Source organism: Lepus europaeus, chromosome 5 (assembly GCF_033115175.1).
Source record: "Lepus europaeus isolate LE1 chromosome 5, mLepTim1.pri, whole genome shotgun sequence".
Taxonomy (NCBI): Eukaryota; Metazoa; Chordata; class Mammalia; order Lagomorpha; family Leporidae; genus Lepus; species Lepus europaeus.
In genome coordinates, this window is record NC_084831.1 from 46,127,469 (window position 1) to 46,147,244 (window position 19,776).

General features: G+C 49.0%; 1 protein-coding gene across 1 annotated transcript in view; it reads right to left on the reverse strand.

Moving 5' to 3' along the window:
- DHCR24 (24-dehydrocholesterol reductase) overlaps positions 1-19,548 on the reverse strand; it is a 35,228-nt gene extending 15,680 nt beyond the window's left edge. Inside the window, exons 1-5 of the mRNA XM_062191401.1 lie at positions 19,234-19,548; positions 15,394-15,549; positions 5,025-5,130; positions 4,229-4,347; positions 1,831-2,094 (exon numbers count right to left, since the gene is read on the reverse strand). Coding sequence (XP_062047385.1) covers positions 1,831-2,094; positions 4,229-4,347; positions 5,025-5,130; positions 15,394-15,549; positions 19,234-19,464 — 876 coding nt within the window. The 5' untranslated portion in view covers positions 19,465-19,548. The remainder of the gene's footprint in view (positions 1-1,830; positions 2,095-4,228; positions 4,348-5,024; positions 5,131-15,393; positions 15,550-19,233) is intronic.
- Between the last annotated feature and the right edge of the window lie 228 nt (positions 19,549-19,776).

Genomic DNA, 19,776 nt, shown 5'->3' on the forward strand with positions numbered 1-19,776 from the left:
TCTTTTAAAAAAGAGGGGGAACAGGGCCTACGCTGTGGCAGAATAGGCTAAGCTTCTGCCTATAGTGTCAGCATTCCATATGGGCGCCGGTTCATGTCCTGGCTGCTCCTCTTCTGATCCAGCTCTCTGCTTATGGCCTGAGGAAGCACTGGAAAATGGCCCAAATGCTTGGGCCCCTGCACCCGTGTGGGAGTCCCAGAAGAAGCTCCTGGCTCCTGGCTTTAGATCAGCTCAGCTCTGGCCGTTATGGCCACTTGGGGAGTGAGCCAGTGCATGAAATAACTCTCTCTGTCTTTCCCTCTCTCTGTAACTCTACCTCTCAAATAAATAAATCTTTATTTTAAAAGTAAAGCATTAAAAAGAAAAAAGGGGGAGGGCTGGGATAGATATAGGAGAATCTTAAATCCTCAATGCAATCTCTTAAGTATTTTTTAAAAAGATTTATTTATTTACTTGAAAGTCAGAGCTACACAGAGAGAGGAGAGGCAGAGAAAGAGGTCTCTCATCCACTGGCTCACTCCCCAAGTGGCCATTAACGGCCAGAGCTGGGCCGATCTAAAGCCAGGAGCCAGGAGCTTCTTCTGGGTCTCTCATGTGAATGCAGGGGCCCAAGGACTTGGGCCATCTTCTGCTTTCCCAGGCCACAGCAGAGAGCTGGATCGGAAGTGGAGCAGCTGGGACTTGAGGCGGCACCCATATGGGATGTCAGCACTGCAGGTAGTGGCTTTTCCTGCTATGCCACAGCGCTGGCCCCTTAAGTATTTGTTGTAAGAGCAAACAGTTTAAGGAATTTAAATGCTCACCAGTAAGTGATGAGTTAGTCCAAATCTTTACCTGCAACAGTAGGGCATTGCAAAACGAAATGAGAGCAGGCACAGGCACCTGCATGCGCACACTTGCAGGTCTCAAAGAATGCACACCAAACTATTATGAGTGCTTCCCCTGGGGGCGTCAAGAGATGCAGTTTAACTCTTGCTTTATATATTTCAACAAGGTTATATTACTTTTGTAATTTAAAAATTTAAAAGAAAAAAAATCTATGTACAATAAAGCAGGGAAATAATTCTTAGCAACAGCTGGCTTTGGGTCCAGTTTGTAAGTGGAGCCATTTTTTCCTTTTCATTTGTTTAATATCTCGAAGCCTCCTAAGTCAGCAAAAATCCTTTCTGAACAGGCAAAAACCTGCTATTAAATATCACGCAGCATACAGTGAAGGAGTGTCAATCCAGATGCCCAGGCATTGAATCCGTCACCCAAACCTCAGCTGTGTCATCTCCTGCAAGTTCACAACACTTCTTGGAGCTCAGTGTCTGCATCTCTGAACTGAGGTTGCTGTGAGGGCCACAGATGACAGAGAGCTGGCGCCGTGGTGCAACAGATCAAGCCACGGCCTGCCATGTTGGCAACGCAAACCACAGCACAGTTCTGAGTCCCAGCTGCTCCACTTCCAATCCAGCTTCCTGCCAATGCACTTAGGAAGACAACAGAAGATGGCCCAAGTGCTTGGGCCCCTGCCACCCAATGTGGGAGACCCAAGGGAGTTCCTGGCTCCTGGCTTCAGCCTGGCCCAGCTCTGACCATCATGGCCATCTGGGGAGGGAACCAGTGGATAGAAGATCTCTGTCACTCTTTCAGAGAAATAAGTGAATCTTTGAAAAAAGGAGAGAGATGATGGCAGGTGGACATGTCTGGCAGCAGATCCTGTCCTCTGTAACCCAAGTAGATTGACCCAGGGAGCAGGCCTCGAGGAGGTGCAGGGTCGACATTGGGGAAGAGGCTCGGTCCCTGCCCGCCCAGACCTCCCCCACAGCCGTGGACACCCTGGCCTACCTTGCTGGGCTCTACTTCGTCAGTCATGACCCCTGTCATGATGACAGCCTCATCCAGGGAGTAGAGCAGCCCTTCCACGAAGTGGTTCTCCGGCCGCTGGGACTCGCGTGTGAACTTCTCACAGATGGCCTCCAGGCCCCGCACGGCCTCGAATCGCAGCTTGACGTACTTCTTGGCAGGGATGATGCGGATCTCGGCAGCCACCAGGAAGCCCAAGGTCCCGCAGGACCAGGGCACGGCGTAGAACAGGTCTGAGTTTTCCGACTGGAAGACAGAATTGACACTTGCTCACAGCGTGAGCCCCCGCCCCACATTGCAGCATGCAGTCAGGGGGGACAAGGGACCCAGCTGCTGGATTAAAGTCCTGCCTGCCACTCTCTGGTGTAGACCAGGGCACTAACCGTGACCCTGACAGCCTGTGCTTTTGGGCTTCGGGTCCCCTCTGCAGCTTCCATGTGATGTCAGCCCCACACTGGCCTCTGTACCAGAGACGCTGGCCAGGAGGGCCTCTTCCCCCTCCCTCCTGGGCACAACCCCTGCACCACAGGTGACCTGGGAGACACGATCAACACTGCCCCAAACCCCAAATGGGGCTCTAAGGAGCAGCGGTCCCAGGTCAGACTTAAAAAGAGCTCAACCTTTACTGAGAGCCAGGATAGCCAGAGGACATTCAGACGTTAACAACGTTTACAAAGCAGGTGTTTGCAGCACTGGGTAAGACACTGCTTGGGATGCCTGCATCCCCATGGGAGGCTTGGATTCAAGTCCCAGCTCTGCTTCTGACTCTAGCTTCCTGCTGAGAGGCAGCAGGTGATGCCTCAAATAGGTGAGCCCCTGGGAGGGGGAGGGGGGGGGAGGGGGAGGGGGAGGCCCAGACTGAACTCCAGGCTCCTGGCTTCAGCCTGGCCCAGCCCCAGCTTTTGCAGGCATTTAGGAGTCAAAAGCCTATGGAAGAACTGTATGTCTCTGTAACTTTCCCTAGCATATAAATAAAAAGTTTGAAAAAACGTACAGTCTTTTCTAGTTCATTAGCTTGTGGGGCTCCCCCTCCCCCACTCCAATACACACAAATGCATTCACACATACACACACACACAGCCCAGAGTGAGCACTATCATCCCCCATTTCCAGGTAAGGCAGTGAGTCTCCAAGAGGTGACACAATTACAATTCGTGCATGGCATCCCAGAAGCTGGGCTCAGGCCCCTCACCTGGCTCTGTAAATCTGTTTTTAATGCCAGCATTTTCTTATTCTGATGTTTGCCTTGGAGACAGGCAAGTGGCCATTCTACTTCCAATTCTTCCACTCTAATAAAACTCCTTTTGAAAAATCCAGGCCTCGTCTTGTCTCCACCCAGAGGACAGCCCTGTGTGGTCTCTGTCAGCCAGCTCTGAACAAACGTCCTTGGTGTAGGCACGGTGGGGCATGGTGGGCACGGCAGGGGAGAGGAGCCACAGCAGGGAAGCTCTGCCTCAGGTGCAGATGGCTATGAGACCACAGAGCTGGGCTGCTGGCTGGCCACACTGTCAGATCCCGGCAATCACTGCCAGGCCCCTACCCCAGGCCTGGCTCCACGCACCTGCTTGCTTTTCCTGTCTACATGTGGGTCACACCTGGCCCTCAGAAAAAGGGGACCATTCACACACTTGTTTCCATTCTCTGTTGGGAGGTACGACCCAAGCAAGTGTAGGGCAATGTGCTGAGGTGGTGTGGCTCCTGACAGGGGTATCGCTCAGCCAAGGCCAGAGTTCTTAAGCCAGGAGTCCTTCCCTGCGCTCTCTCCAGTGAGGCTGATAACTCCAGCGTTCTCTGAAATATCCACTCGTGAAGGCTGGGACTGTCCCTCCCATCCGAGGGCTCCTTGCCCACCCTAAGATACGTCTGAGGTTATTTAAAGTTTTAATCCTGTCCACTCCTTGGCTGAACATCTCAAATGGCTGTGTCCCCTTGGCGTGTCGGAACTCTGTCCTGTTTTTCCAGAACAGTCCTGCCATCACTCTCGATTGCATCTCTCAGCATCAGATGCAGAGTGGTTGTGCTGAGACCTGATGTCCGCCAGAGAGGTGGCCTGGGCAGGGTTCAGGGAATCTGATTACCTGCATGTGTATCCCAGCACAGAGGGATTTATGAGCTGGGTGACCTAGGACAAGTTTATTAACTTCTCTGTTCTTTAGCTTCCTATCTGTAAAATGGGAATAATAACAGCATCTGCCTCCCAAGTTTTGCTGAAGGATTAACTACATCAATATATATCAAGCACAATAGCATCAACACACTTGTGGTTGGGAGAGAGTACATATGTTTTTGTTACTGTTACAGAAACACACTCAGACTGAACAGGTGCATTTGAAACCCAGCACCCCCTCATTGCCCCAGGATGCCCCATCCTTGAACTCACCGGTGTGCACCGCACAAAGCTGCCGTCAGCAAGGACCAGCTCGTAGGCAGTGCAGATGTGCTGGAACAGGCCGTACTTGTGGGACGAGGACTCGATGCCTGTGCCCATGATCAAGCCCCCTGCAGAGATACACCTGTTAGTGGGGGAGTTGTGAAGTGTAGGGTGGGGGTGGCTTGGAGTTGGGGGACCCCCAGGACAAGGGGCAGTGGCAGGGAAGGGCTGGCAGTCAGGGGTATGACTGGCTTAATACGATTCCCTCTCTCTGCCTACATAGAGTGCAAGACCAAGCAGAACGGTGGAGCTCGGAGCATGAGGGCTCCCCTAGAGGCAGGGGATGGACAGGCAGACCCTCACCCTGGCCAGCCTCAACCTGGGAAACCTGTCATTTTAAGAGGGACTTCCGCAGAAATGGGGCCTGCTGGGGGCGGCAGGAAGCCGTGGCCCACGGTAATGGTTAAGAGGGCAGAAGGTGCTTCCTACGGAGAAGAAAAGGTGTGGCCAGGGATCCTATGGGAGGAAGAGACCAGACTCTCTGTAGGCAGGAGTAGGAGGATGGGGGGGAGCAATGGGTACGCACTGCAGGGCGCAGACTCGAGCCAGAAATGAAAAGTGCGCTCAGAAACCGAGCAGCAGGCAGTGAACGCCCGTCACCGGAGCTACCCAAGTAAGGGACAGGGCGACTTCCATCACAGACAGAAGACTGGCCACGCTGGACCCGACGGAAGGTGGCTAAGATCCCTGGGCTCTGAGCATGGGACCACCTGCCTCCTCCTGCCCACAGACAGGGAGTCCTTACCCACTGTGAGGTCATCGAGCTCGGGCAGCACGGGCAGAGTCCAGCCAATGGAGTTCAGCAGGGCAGTCACCTGGCCCATGGTCACCAAGGGCTCCACGCGGACAATCTGTGGATATAAGAGACCCCCAGGTCACAAGGAGGCTGCCAGGCCCAGCTGGGACTTGTATGTACAGAAAATGTCCTCTCAAAGTACCACCCCTCTCTCTCCCCAATCTCACCCCTTCCCCAACCTCTCCCCTCAAACTACCACCCCTCCCTTCCCAGTCTCACCCCCTCCCCACCCCCCCCACCCCCGAAACTACCACCCCTCCCTCTCCTTTAGGGCCCTTATGGGCTCTTTCCAGAACATTCCTTGCCTTTAACAACAGCCAATGTGATTTCTGGCTCTGGGCTAGCTCATATTTAAACTCATCCTTTTGAGTATTTTTAAAATTACATTTCCAAGGGCCAGCCTTGTGGCTTGGTAGGTAAACCTGCCTGCAGTGCCGGCATCCCATATGGACACCAGTTCGAGTCCCGGCTGCTCCACTTCTGATCTACCTCTCTGCCATGGCCTGGGAAAGCAGTAGAAAATGGCCCAAGTGCTTGGGCTTCTGCACCGTGTGGGAGACCCGGAAGAAGCTCCTGGCTCCTGGCTTCGGATCAGCACAGCTCAGGCCTTTGAGGCCATCTGAGGAGTGAACCAGCGGATGGAAGACCTCTCTCTCTTTCTGCCTCTGCCTTTCAAATAAAAATAAATAAATCTCAAAAAAAAAACACCTATATCTCCACTTACTTACTTTCATTTTATTTTAAAGGCAGAGAGAGAAGCAAGTACTTGAGCCATCATCTGCCACCTCCCTGGGTACACACCAGTAGGAAGTCAGATTGGAAGCAGAGGAGCTGAAACTCAAACCCATCACTCCATCAGGGGATGGGGGTGTCCCAGATGTGAACTAACACTGCTGTGCCAATGCTCACCCCATCCTTTCAAATGCCTTAACTACTGATACTTAGTTTGTTTTTTTATAAATTATAGCAAAATTCTCATTCACTTGGGAGGTAACACAAAAATGAAGAAAACAGAAACTATACACCCTAGCTCTTTAGAGTTTCTGATGCTACTGATAGAATATATTCACTTCCCCCCATACACATCTGTATCGCTATTTTGTGTGTGTGTGTGTTTTTTTTTTTAAATTTTCTTCTTTGAAAGAGTTATAGAGAGAGAAGGAGAGACAGAGACAGAGAGAGATCTTCCATCTACTGGTTCACTCCCCAAATGGCCACAACAGCCTAGGCTAGGCTAGGCCAAAGCTGAGCCCAGAGCTTCCTCCAGGTCTCCCACAAGGGTACAGGGGCCCAAGCACTTGGGCCATCTTCCACTGCTTTCCCAGGTACATTAGCAGGGACTTGGATCAGAAGTGGAGCACTGTGAACTTGAATCAGCATTCATATGGGATGCTGGCATTGCAGGTGGTGGCTTAACCTGCTCAGCCACAGCACCAGCCCCAGTACAAATATTTTTTAAAAATGAAAAGAAGACAGTATAGTAGCACTTGGGGCTCACACAAACCAGGAAATAGAGTCTGTTCTCAGAAACCAGACAAGAAAACCTCACCATTCACACAGCTCTGGGTAGAGTACTCAGAAGGGTCCCAGCCCAGCAGGGGGAATAATTAACCCTAGATTACAAGCTGAAAAAAAAAAAATCAAGACCCCACAGGATCAAACTGCTTCCAAGTAATCTAGCTGTTTCCTAGAACATGGTTCAAGATTTATAGGAAAGCAAAAATGTCTAGCACCCAACAAGTGAAATGTCACAATATCATAAAATCAGAATCCAGTCAAAATCTTAAGGAAATTCGACCCATACAAGGGAGAAAAATCAGCCAGGCACAACAGACCCAGACCTGACCCAGACCTGACGTTAGCAAATGGGAATATGCAAACAGTTATTACTGTATTCTCGCTATGCAAACAGTTCTTACTGTATTCTTGCCATCAAAAACATTGGAAAGATGCGAAGATCCAAACTCCTAGAAATGAAACCACACAACAGAAATGAAAGATCCACGAGCTGGGACTAGTGGCAAATGTGGTCTTAGAGCAGAAAAGATCAGTGAACCTGGACACAGGATCAGAACTATCTAAACTGGAAAAAAAGCTTAGAAAGTGAACACTGAGCTGCAGCATGAACTGAACTGTGGCTTCCTCTGCACATACCAGCGGTCTCCCAAGGAGAGGAGAGGAAAGCTAGAGAGGACAGAAAAAAAATTTGAAGATATAATTGCACAAAAAATCCAGGTTTGATGAAAAATTATAACACATTCCAAACATGAGTTATGAGGAAAACTATATCAAGGTATTTCATAGCAAAATTACTCAAAATCAGTACTAAAAATTTTTTTTGAAAATCTTAAAAGCATGAAGAGAAAAAGACTGTTACACATAGAGGAACAAAGGTAATAGACTTTTTTTTTTGCCTGAAATAATGCAGGCAAAAAGACAGGAGTACCTGCTTTAAAGTACTGAAAGAAAATATTTGGAAACCTGGGATTTTATATATACATATATATATACACATAAGTTATATATATATATAGATATCAATATATATCATATATATCAATATATATGCATTTCTTATAAATATCATATATATGTTATATATAAGATGATACATATATCAATATACATATGCATATATATATGCAAGAAATGGGGTAGATGTTTGGCTGAGCAGTTAAGGCTCCAGTTAGAATGCCCAAATGCCATGCTAGAGTGCCTGGCCAAGTCCCCGCTGCACTCCTATTCCAGCTTCTTACTGATGTGCAGGCCGAGAAGCAGCCCAAGTACTTGAGTCCCTGCCACCAGCATGGGAGACCTGGATGGCGTTCCGGGCTCCTGGCTTTGGCCTGGCCCAGCCCTAGCTGTTGTGGGCATTCAGGAAGGGAGGCAGCAGATGGGAACTCCATCTGTATGTCTTTCTCTTATTCTCCCCTCTGCCTGTTCAATACAATACAATACAAATCAATTTCTTAAATTAATACAAGAAATGTTAGAGGTCCTTGAAGAAGAAATAAAACAAAACTGGATAGAAATACAAATCTATATGGTGGGATGGAGGATGGTAAGTGCATGTGTAAATACATAACATCATTTTCTTATTATTTACATTCCTTTAAGATACAACTGACCATTAAAAATAATGAAAATAATATGGTATGGTGTGTATAATATATGTAAAAGTAGAAATATGACAACAATAGCACAAAGATCAGGAGGAGAGAAATGGAAATAAATTATTCTAAGATTCTTACATGCTATGTAAAATGAGATGATGTCACTTGAAGGTCTATTGTGATAAGTAAAGTACATGTATTCCAGGGGCTGGCGTCACAGCATAGTGGGTAAAGCTGCCTGCAGTGCTGGCATCCCATACAGGTGTCAGTTCAAGTCCTAGATCTGATCCAGCTCCCTGCTAATGCACCTGGGAAAGCTATAGAAGATGGACCAAGTCCTTGGGCCCCTGCACCCACGTGGGAGAGCTGGAGGAAGCACCTGGCTTCCAATCAGCCCAGCTCTGGCCATTGTGGCCATTTGGGGAATGAACCAGAGGAAGGAAGATCTCTCTCTCTTTCTATATCTCTCTCTCCCTCCCTCTCTCTCTCTCTGTAATTCTGCCTTTCAAATAAATACATTTTTCTTAAAAAAAGTGTATGTACTCTAAATTTGAAGTAACTGCTAAAATCACAAAAACCAATAACCAACAAAGGAACTAAAACTGAATTATAAAAATTATTCAGTAATCCAAAAGTAGACCAAAATAAATAAATTTTAAAAAGGAGAGAGAGAGAAAAAAAGGGAACAAAGAACAAATAGATAACAGCAAGGTAAAAGATTTAAACCTGATCTTAACAACAATAACATTAACTGTAAATGGTCTTACCACCTCAATTAAAAGGCAGAGGTTGTCAAATTGGATTAACAAAGCAACATCCAACTACATGATGCTACAAGAGAAGAACACTTTTATAAAGGCATATTAGGTGAAGAGCAACATGGAAAAACATATACCATGCCACCACTACTCATGACAATCCCGAGGGGGCTTTATGAATGTCTAACAAAGTAGCTTTCAGGCCACTATGGAAGACAGTTTGGAGAGTCCTCAGATACCTGAATATAGCACTACCACAGGACCCAGCCATCCCACTCCTTGGAATTTACCCAAATGGAGTTAAAGGGGAGAAAAAAAGAGCCATTTGCACCTCGATATTTGTTGCAGCTCAATTCACAATAGCTAAGACATGGACTCAACCTAAATGTCCATCAACGGATGACTGGATAAAAAAACCTATGGAATATGTACTCTATGGAACACTATACAGCAGTAAAAAACAATGAAATCCAGGCATTTACAACAAAATGGAGGAAGCTGGAAAACATCATGCTGAGTGAAATAAGCCAGTCCAAAAGGGACAAATACCATATGTTCTCCCTGATTGATAGCAACTAAATGAGCATCTAAAATGATACCCATTGAAGTGACATGGACACTATGAGAGACAATGACAGGATCAGCCCTTGTCTAGACTGTTGAGGAACAACTTACTATTTTATTCCTTTTAGTATTTTTGTTGTTGGTGGTGGTGTTGTTGTTGCTCTGTTTGTTCTACATAAGACCACTGGTTGAACTCTGTAATCAATGCGCAATCATTCTTAGGCATTTAAAATTAACAGAAAAGTGATCTCTGTTAAACACAGGAGTGGGAATAAGAGAGGGAGGAGATATATAGGTTGGCACATGCTCACTCGGACTTACCTCCAATGGTGGAACTAGAAATGTGCCAGGGGATTTCAACTCAATCTTACCAAGGAGGTAGGTACCAATGCCAGCGCACTTGGTAAAGTGATAAGTATAAATACACAACCGATCAAAAAGATAGGGTATGTGTCGAAGAGATTTCACAAATAAGACCAGTGTAAGCAAATAATGAAGGATAGAATTAAAAGGGAGAGTATGATCCTGCGGGGGAAGCAGGACACACAGCAGACTCAGAATGGCAAATGCCAAAACAGCACTCCGGCCTCAGAATCAACCCTTGGGGCATTCGGATCTGGCTAAAAGGTCCATGAGAGTCTCACAGGCATGGAAACCCATGACATGGTGGCAAAAAACAATCTAAATGAAAGGCCCTGGTGAACAAGACCCCAGCAGAAGGAACAGGCCATCAAGGAGAGAGGCGCCTTTCTCTGAAGGGAGGAAGGAACCTCCACTGTGACACGGTCTTGACTAAACAAGTTCAGAGTTGGTGAACTCAAGGGGCTTCCATAGCCTAGACAGCTCATAGCAAGAGTCTCGGGTGATTGCTGACGTCATAAATAAGAGTGCCAATTGTTAAATCAACAACGGGAGTCACTGGGTACATGCTCCCCACGTAGGATCTCTGTCCTTAATGTGTTTTACTATGAAACGTAAAAATACTACTAGTCGAACAGTACCCTATACCTTGTGTGGTTGTGTGAGTGCAGCCTGTTGAAAGCCTTGCTTAGTATATACTAAGCTGATCTTCAGTATATGAAGGTAATTGAAAATGAAACTCAATAAAGGGCGGGATGGGAGAGGGAGAGGGGAGGGCCACGGGAGGGAGGGAGGTTGGGTGGGGGAAGCCACAACAATACAAAAGTTGCACTTTGTAAATTCACATTTATGAAATTAAAAAACAAAACAAAACAAAAAAAACAAAGTAGCTTTCAGAAGCAAGAAAACAGCTGGGGGAGCCAGCACTATGCCATAGTAGGTTAAACCCCCACCTGTAGCACTGGTATCTCTCTGTCTCTCCCTCTCTCTGTAACTCTGCCTCTTGAATAAATAAATAAATAAATAAATCTTTTTTTAAAAGATTTATTTTATTTATTTAAAAGAGTTACAGAGAGGGAGAGACAAAGAGAGAGGCCAGGAGCCAGGAACTTCTTTCAGGTCTCCCACATGGGTGCAAGGACCCAAGGACTTGGGCCATCCTCTGCTGCTTTCCCAGGCACACCAGCAGGGAGCTGGATCAGAAATGGAGCAGTCAGGACTCAAACCAGCTCCCATATGGGATGCCAGTGCTGCAGGCCAGGGCGTTAACCTGCTGTGCAATAGCACAGCCCCAATAAGTAAATCTTAAAAAAACAAAACAAAACAACTACTGGGGATTGAAAAAAAGATCATTTCATAATGATAAAGGCACCAATTGTTCAAAATGACACGAAAGTCTTCAGCATCACTACACCTAGTGATAGAGCTCTGAAATGCAGGGAGCAAAAACTGGTGAACCTGCCAGAGAAATAAACAGTCCACAACTCTCCTAAAAGTTGACAGAAAAAGCAAGGAGGATTTGTGCAAAAATACAGAAACCTTGAACAACACTATTAAGAAATCTGACCTAACTGACATTAACATGCCACCTCTAAACAGCAATATGCATTTTTTTTTTTTTAAATGCACATAGACTATTTACCAAGACAGAGCATACTCTGGGCCATGAAGTAAGTCTCAAACAGTTGAAACGCATCCTAATCATATATGTTTTCTGACAGTTAAATTGAATTAAATCAGAAATCAGTAACAGAAAGATCCTTAGAGAATTCTCAAGTATTTGTCAAACTAAGCAACATATTTCTAAATACTCCACAGATCAAAGCAGACATCAAGAGGAAAATTAGAAAGTATTTTGAACTGAATGAAAATTTTGAAATTTGTGGGCTGCCCTAAAACAGGCATAAAGGGAAATTTATGGTACTAAATATCAATATTAGAGAAAAAAGTTTAAATCAATGATACCAGCCTTAACCTTTAACAAGTAGAAAAAGAATAAAATTAAACATAAAGAAAAGAGGAAATATCAAAGCAGAAATCAATGAGATAGGAAACAAAACAGAACAAAACGACAAGAGAGAAAGCAATGAAATTAAAAGCTTTGAGGCCAGACTGATCAAGACGGCAATCTTACATCAAGAACCAGGGGCTGCTAATGTTAAAAGGATCATAAACAACTTTATGTCAATAAACTACAGAACATAGTGAAATGGACACAACCTACCAAAGCTCACCCAAGAAGCAATAAATAAAACTGAAGAGTGCTTATCTACTAGAGAAATCGAATTTGTAGCTAAAAACCTGCGCAAAGCAAACTCCAAGCCCAGATGGCTTCACTTTACGGGGTCTGCAAAGCTTTTAGCGGAAAACCTCTGAGCTCTCAGTGTTCTACGGGGATGCACACCTGGCCTGTCAGGAGTATTCTCTCTTTTTCTTTTTTTTTTTTTACAGGCAGAGTGGACAGTGAGAGAGAGAGACAGAGAGGAAGGTCTTCCTTTTTCTGTTGGTTCACTCCCCAATGGCCACTGTGGCCGGCGCACCACGCTGATCCGAAGCCAGGAGCCAGGTGCTTCTCCTGGTCTCCCATGCGGGTGCAGGGCCCAAACACTTGGGCCATCCTCCACTGCACTCCCGGGCCACACAGAGAGCTGGACTGGAAGAGGAGCAACCGGGACAGAATTCGGCGCCCCAACTGGGACTAGAACCCGGGGTGCCAGGCCGCAGGCCAGGCGGAGGATTAACCAAGTGAGCTGCGGCGCTGGCCCATGGTGTATTCTCTTTATCAAACGTCACTAGCATGTTTATCGACAAGACAGAAACAACAACAAAACTCCGTGACACTGGGTTAGGTAGAGATTTCTTAAGTAGGACTTAAAAAAAATCTACAAAAATAAATGAACAAATTGGACTTTATCAAAGTTAAAAACTTTTGGTTTTCAAAGGACAAGCCACAGGGCTGGCATTGGCATTGTGGCATAGCGGGCTAGGCTGCTGCCTCTGATGCTGGCATTCCATATGGGTGCTAGTTCTAGTTCTGGCTGCTCTACTTCCAGTCCAGCTCCCTGCTAATGCACCTGGGAAATCAGCAGAGGACAGGTCAAGTACTTGAGCCCCAGCACCCAAGTGGGAGACTTGGAAGAAGCTCTTGGCTCCTGGCTTCAGCCTGGCCCTGCCCTGACCATTGTGGCCTCTGGGGAGTGAACCAACAGATCGAAGAGCTCTCTCTCTGTCTTTCCCTCTCCCTCTCTCCTTATAACTTTGACTTTCAAATAAATAAATAAATAAATAAATATTAAAAAAAAGACAAGCCACAAACTGGGAGAAAATATTGGAAATATTTGCAAATCAAGTACTGAATGAAGAATTTGTTTCCAATTTTTCTTAAATGGCAAAAAACCTGAACAGGCCTCATCAAAGGTATACAAATGACAAATATGCCCACAAAAAGATGTCCAACATCATTAGTCCTTGGAAAAACACAAACTGAAACCACAATGAAATACTACTCCACACCTATGAAAGTGACTAAAATGAAGAGGACTAATCATGCCAAGTTCATGACAAAATGGAGCAACTGAAACACTCACACTGCTGGTGGGAATGTAAAACGCTACAACCTCTTTGGACAACAACTTAGCACTTCCATAAAAAGTTAAATATACACCTACCATATGATCTTGCCATTCCAATGCTAGATGTGTATCCAAGAAAATAACTGTATGTCCATATGAAGGCTGTACACCAATGTTCCTCACCACCTTTACCTGTATTAGCCCCAAACTGCCAACAGCCCAAATGTCTATCAGCAGGTGCATGGATATACACACGGTAACATCCACAGGATGAGCAGGCAAACAGGATGTTCCATAGATACACATTTCAATAAATCCCCAAGTAACCCATGGAGCTGAAAAGGCTAAACAAAAACGGAGGACGAACCGTACAATTCCATGTCTAGAAAACTGAATACAAACTAACTCACAGTGACAGGAAGCAGATCACTGCTGGCCTAAAGATGTGGGGGGAGGAGACAAGGGGGGTTTGAGGAGGGATTACCGAGAGGCATGAAGACACTTTTTGGGGTGAGGGAGGGGTATGTTCACCGTAATGACAGTGGAAATGGCTTCACAGAGGTATGTTACAGATTACCTGATGGCACACTTTAAATACACGCTGTTGGTCATCTGCCAAGGATACATCTATAAAACTAGGTTTTTTTTTAAAAAAGGATTTATTTATTTTTATTAGAAAGGCAGAGTTACAGAGGGCGGGAAGGGAGGGGGGGGAGGGAGAGAGAGAGAGAGAGAGAGAGAGAGAGAGAGAATGAATCACCCATCCGCTGGTTCACTCCCTAAATGGCCACAATAGCTGGAACTAAGGAGCCAGACTGAGGAGCCCAGAGCTTCTTCTGGGTCTCCATGTGGGTGCAGGGACTTGGGATAACTTTCCCTGTTTTCCCAGGTGCATCAGCCAGGAATTGGATTGGAAATGGAGCAACCAGGACTCGAACTGGTACCCATATGGGATGCTGGCACCGCAGGGAGAGGCTTTATCTCTGATGCCACAGTGCTGGCCTCCATAAAGCTGTTTGAACAAAGGTACAAAGAGGCAGACACTGGTACAGCAGTTAAGACACCACTTGGGACACCCGCACCCCATATCAGAGTGCGTGGATTCGAGTACTAGCTCTGCCCTCCATTTCAACTTCCTGCTAATGCACACCCTGGGAGGCAGCAGCAGTGAGTCCCTGCTACCTACATGAGAGACCCAGACTGAGTTCCCAACTCCTGGCTTCAGCTTGGCCCAGCCCTGGCTAATGAGGGCATTTGGGGATGGGAGATATCTTCTGTCTGTGTCTCCCCTTCTCTCTCTTTCTGTGTGCATGTGTGTGTATCTGTGTTTGTGTTTCTTTCAAATAAGATAAAATAAATAATTTTTTCAAAAAGGTAGAGAAATTAAATAACAGCCAAGGTCTCACATAACAGCCTACCATCAAGAAGACACACAAGTAATGACCCCTGTATTATTGAATACTGTCTTCAATCAGAAACAAAGCTGTGATAGACCTCCTTCTGCTGGGTAGCTGTAATTACGCGTAAGCTTATGTCCTTAAGCTAGGTTTTAAGAAGCAGAATTACCAGATGGGCTGAAGAGTGTACATTTCTAAGGCTCTTAAACAAGCAGATCTCCAGGGAGCTTGTACCAAATTCCTTGCCTCTCAGCCACCTTGGAAGGCCATTTTTTAATCAGTTTACTGCCTTGCCGGGAAGAGACAAATAGGTTCCTTTAAGTCTCTCGGTTTTGTCTGGGATTTCCCCATCCCTGACTTCCTGTGGGATTCTAGACAATCAGAAGATCCCCCTGAGCTCTCAGTTTGCCTGCCTGAGAGATGGGGCCACGACCAGTCTCTACCCCTGGTGGTGATGAGGCTGGGAACACAGCAGTGGTGGGTCCGGCCTCCTCTGATGACCCTGGCCTTGTTCCTGTCCCTGCTGAGTGCTCTGCTCCTAGAGCCGTTCTCACCTGTTTCTTGGTGTCCACCTCCAGGATGTCCATCAGGTTGATCATGATGTTTTTGTGCGTCTTCTTGTACTTCCCAACCCGCAGCGAGACGGTGAGCCAGCCGGGGCGGCCCGTGCACATGAAGGTCTTGCTGCCCTGCTCCTTCCATTCCCGCACCTGCAACCATGGAACAGAAGCTGAGCAGGTCCCGCTGGGGTCCCCGGAGCAGCAGGCAGCCCTGCTCTCGGGGAGAGGGGACTAGGAAAGCGCTCTCCTTTCAAGCTCTGGAGAAGCCAACATGCTGTTAACAACACAAGACAAAGCGAAGAGAGAGCTAAACACAGATCAATGTGTTTTGAAAACAGTAATTGGGAAGTTCAGGAAAAGTTTTATAATGGTAATAGGAGCAATTATAAGAATGAACACATTTTTCTGGGCGTTCCCACTGTTGTAGGCACCCATGGTACACTGTCCTAACTCTCACATCGACCCTAGGAGGTTATGTGATCCCTTTCTGCAGGTGGGGAAACTCAGAGGCAAATAACTTGGCCAAGGCACACAACCTGTGAACGGCAGAGCTCAGGTTCACAGTCAGGGCGTCTGACCGCAGGCCAGGAGGGACAGACGGGCTTGTAGTGATGGTACACAGAATAACAGCTCACACTTACGGAGGCTTCTGCTCTGCCCACTACCCCGTGTTAGCTCTTGTATCACTTTGAAGGGGAGGAGAAAGGGCAGGGAGAGATCACCACGCCCACGGGGAGAAGAGCATCCAGGGGGCCAGCACTGTGGCCTACAGCGCCAGCATCCCATATGGACGCTGATTCTTGTCCCGGCTGCTATATTTCCAGCTCCCGGCTAATGTGCCTAGGAAAGCAGCAGAGGATAGCCCAAGTATTTGGGTCCCTGCACCCTTGTAGGAGACCCAGATAAAGATCCTGCCTCCTGGCTTCGGCCTGGCCCAGCCTTGGCTGTTGCAGCCATCTGGGGAGTAAACCAGTGGATGGAAGATTGCTCTCTTCGTCTCTCTGCCTCTCCCTTTCTCTCTATAATTCCGCTTGTGGCACAGAAGGTAAAGCAGCCACCTATAGTGCCAGCCGTTTGGAGTCCCAGCTGCTCCACTTTCATCCAGCTTCCTGCCAACGTGCCTGGGAAAACAGTGGAAGATGGGCCAAGTCCCTGGGACCCTGCACCCACGTGGTAGTCCCAGATGAAGCTCCTGGCTCCTGGCTTCAGCCTGGCCCAGCCCTGACGATTGCAGCCATTTGGGGAATGCACCAGTAGAACGAAGATTTCTCTTTCTCTTTATCTGCCTCTCACCCTCTCTTTCTCAGTAACTCTGACTTTGGAATGAATAAATGAACTTTTTTTTTTTTTAAAAGAGCTTCTGCAAGGCCTCTCCTGTGAGTGACAAGGACAGAGCACAATGGCCCAGAGGGATGACAAGCCCAGCAGGAACACAGAAGGAAGTAGTCCTTTCCTGCTGAGATGGACAGGGTGCGGGACATGGCTATCTGTTGTTCTGACCTGTGAATCTCCATTTCCGCTTCGTCTGATTCCCACAATCTCATCTTCCTCTGATCCAGGTGAGACTGATGCCATTCCCCCTGCCCAGGAGGAGGTCACATGACTACAGTCATCCTCTCCCTCTGGTCACAGTGACAGGGTCACTGATGGGCCTCTGACGCAGTCAGGCCAATGAGACTGGTTCCAGAAGAAGCAATCTCTTTCTACTGGGGCTGCTAAGCTGCTTGGATATAAGCCAAAAACTGTTGGGGCCTCCGCAGGGAGACAGCCCCCTGAGAATGATGCTGACCCAAAGGAAAGCAGAGTCAGGGGATGGTTATTGGATGGACAGAGGTGCAGCTTAGGGAGAGGGGATCCTGAATCCAGCCACGCCCAAGCCAGCTTCACTCCTGGAGTTTTCAGGACCTGAGTCGATAAAACCCCTTTCTGTACAAGTCAGCGTGAATTGAGTTTCCATCATTTGCAACTAAGAGTCCTGTCAACTACTGGCCAGGCCGCCTGAAGGAGGCTGCACTTCAGCTGGTCGGGCAAACGGCCCCACGTGGGGAAGGGCTATTCCCTGGTCAGAGGCCACATGGGGCAGAGCTGTTCAAGCCGGGGGTGGGGTGCCGAGGGAGGGATTCCATGATGGATACGGCCTCCCCTCGCCCAGCTCTGCAGTCTAGGTCTTAACATGAACCCAGGGCATGAGGGAGGGCTGTAGGGGTCTAGCACTCAAGCTGCAGAGTGGGCCACAGGAGATGAACGCGGAAGCCACACAGTCTAGAGCGCTGCTCAATTCTGATGGGAGTCAATCAAGAGTTTGGGCAGGGAGGCAGTGCCTTGAAAAACCACTCCTGGGGCTATGCACAGGCCTGAGAGGTGGGATGGGGGACAGGGGGTAATGGAGTAGAAAGAGGGCAACTGGTTAGGCAGCAATCCAGGCAGCTGTTGCCAGAGGCCACAGAAACAGATGCACCGGCTGGAATGGAAAGGACGGGAGAGAAAAATGTCAAGAGGTCAGGCTCTGGAATCAAGCGGACAGAGCTCCAATCCAGTTTATTAGCTACGTCATCCTGGGTGCACAACCGCCCGCGCAAACCTAAGTTTTCCCATTGTAGAACAGGTACAACACCTACCAGGGTTGCTGTAAGGATTACAAACAATGGACATCAACAGCACATGGCAGACCGGGCAGTGGTTGGCCGGGCCGGCCCGTCCTGCTGAGTCCTTCGAATTTGGCTGAATAAACATTTAGCAGGCTCCTTTGTGCCAAGCCTCATGGACTAGAGGTGAATCAGATAACAGCCTCTGGCCGTCAGGGGCTCAGGATCTGATAAGGAGACAAGCAGGTCCGTGGATAATCTCAGCTTGTGGAAGGAGCTCAGGAAGAGGATGAGCGTGGGGAGGGCTGGTGGACAGAGCCCTGCAGCGGGACTACCGTCACCCGGAGCCAGGGCAGCAGAGCAAGGCACTCAAAGATGCCGCATTCTGCCCCCAGAACGAGCCCAGGCCCGGCTGATGGGAGACGGCAGACGCATCTCTGCCCGCAGCTCCGCACTCCGGCCGGCTGCACCCGCACACAGAATATGGAGGCTGCCCTGCCTGCTACACCTACAGCGAGGACGCTGGTGGCAGGAAACAGAAGCTCTCTGCAACCTGATGCCAGGAAGACAGGAACATAAGGAGGGGCAGAGGGAGCCAGGAAACTGCCGGGGCCAGACACCTCTGCCAGCCCCGGGCCTGGAGGGGGCTGCTGGGAGGCGCAGCAGGGTAACAGTTTCTGTGGGTGCTGGGAGACGCGGAGCAATGGAGGAAGTCCACCAGTCACCACAGGCACTTCTTCACTGGGGACTGAGGCCTGGCCTCTCCCTCCCTGCTTCAGTCCCCTGCTCCGAGAGCCTGGAAGCAAAGCAAACTTCGAACTCCAACCCGGCTCCAGACTGACTTTCCAACCTTCTTCCCCTTCCCCCTTCCCTGCTCGGCTCTCCCCGGGTCCCTCCACCTGACACACCTTTCCCCAGTCATCTCCTCCACTTCCGGGCTCCACCTCCCGGAAGCCTTTCCTCCTCAGAAATCCTGGATCTGGAGAGAGTTAGTTGGGTGCTGTGTTCCCCTCCCCTCTCTCGGTCCTTTCCGTCGTCCCTCCTGGTCCCCGCTCACGTCCTGCACACAGCGGGCAGTCCATAAAGATGGGACAACGCCTGTGCCTCCGCCCCCCTCAGTCACACGTTCGCCCCCATCCCCTCCAGCGCCAGCTCCCCCGTGAGGTTCTGGCTGCGCCGCCCCCGCACACCGCACACGCGGTGCCGCCTCGCCGACCGCTAGGCACGCGCACGCCGGCGCCCAGCTCACCTGCTTCTGGATGTCCCGCACGCGCTGCTCGTGCAGGCGCGGCGCGCTGCTGAGCTTGAACACCACCCAGGCGCGCACGTAGTAGTAGATGTCGAAGATGAGCGACAGCGGCAGTAGGAAGAGGCACACGAACACCCAGCGCTGGTGGATGAGCACGAACTCCAGCCCCTTCACGCGCACCCACAGCAGGAAGAGCAGCGCGCACACGGCCAGAGACACGGCGGGCTCCATGGTGCAGCGGCGCGCCGCGCGGGGAGGGTTGCAGCTCGCGCCGCCTGTCACCGCCGCCCGCTCCGCGCCCGCCGTGCGCCGCGCAGGGAGCCGCCGGGTCGCCCGCCGCCTCGCGATTGGCTTGGGTCGCCAAGGTTCGGTGGGCCGAGACCCGGGCGGCGGCCAATGGCGAGCCGCGCCGGGGATCGGACCAGGAACCCACTGCTTTCATTGGCTGCGAGTGTCGAGTCGCTCCGCCCCTTTCTCCTGGCCGACGCGCGAGGCGGGGGTGGCCGGGGCCCGGGGCGCCGTTGGGGTCAGTTGCGCGCGGCT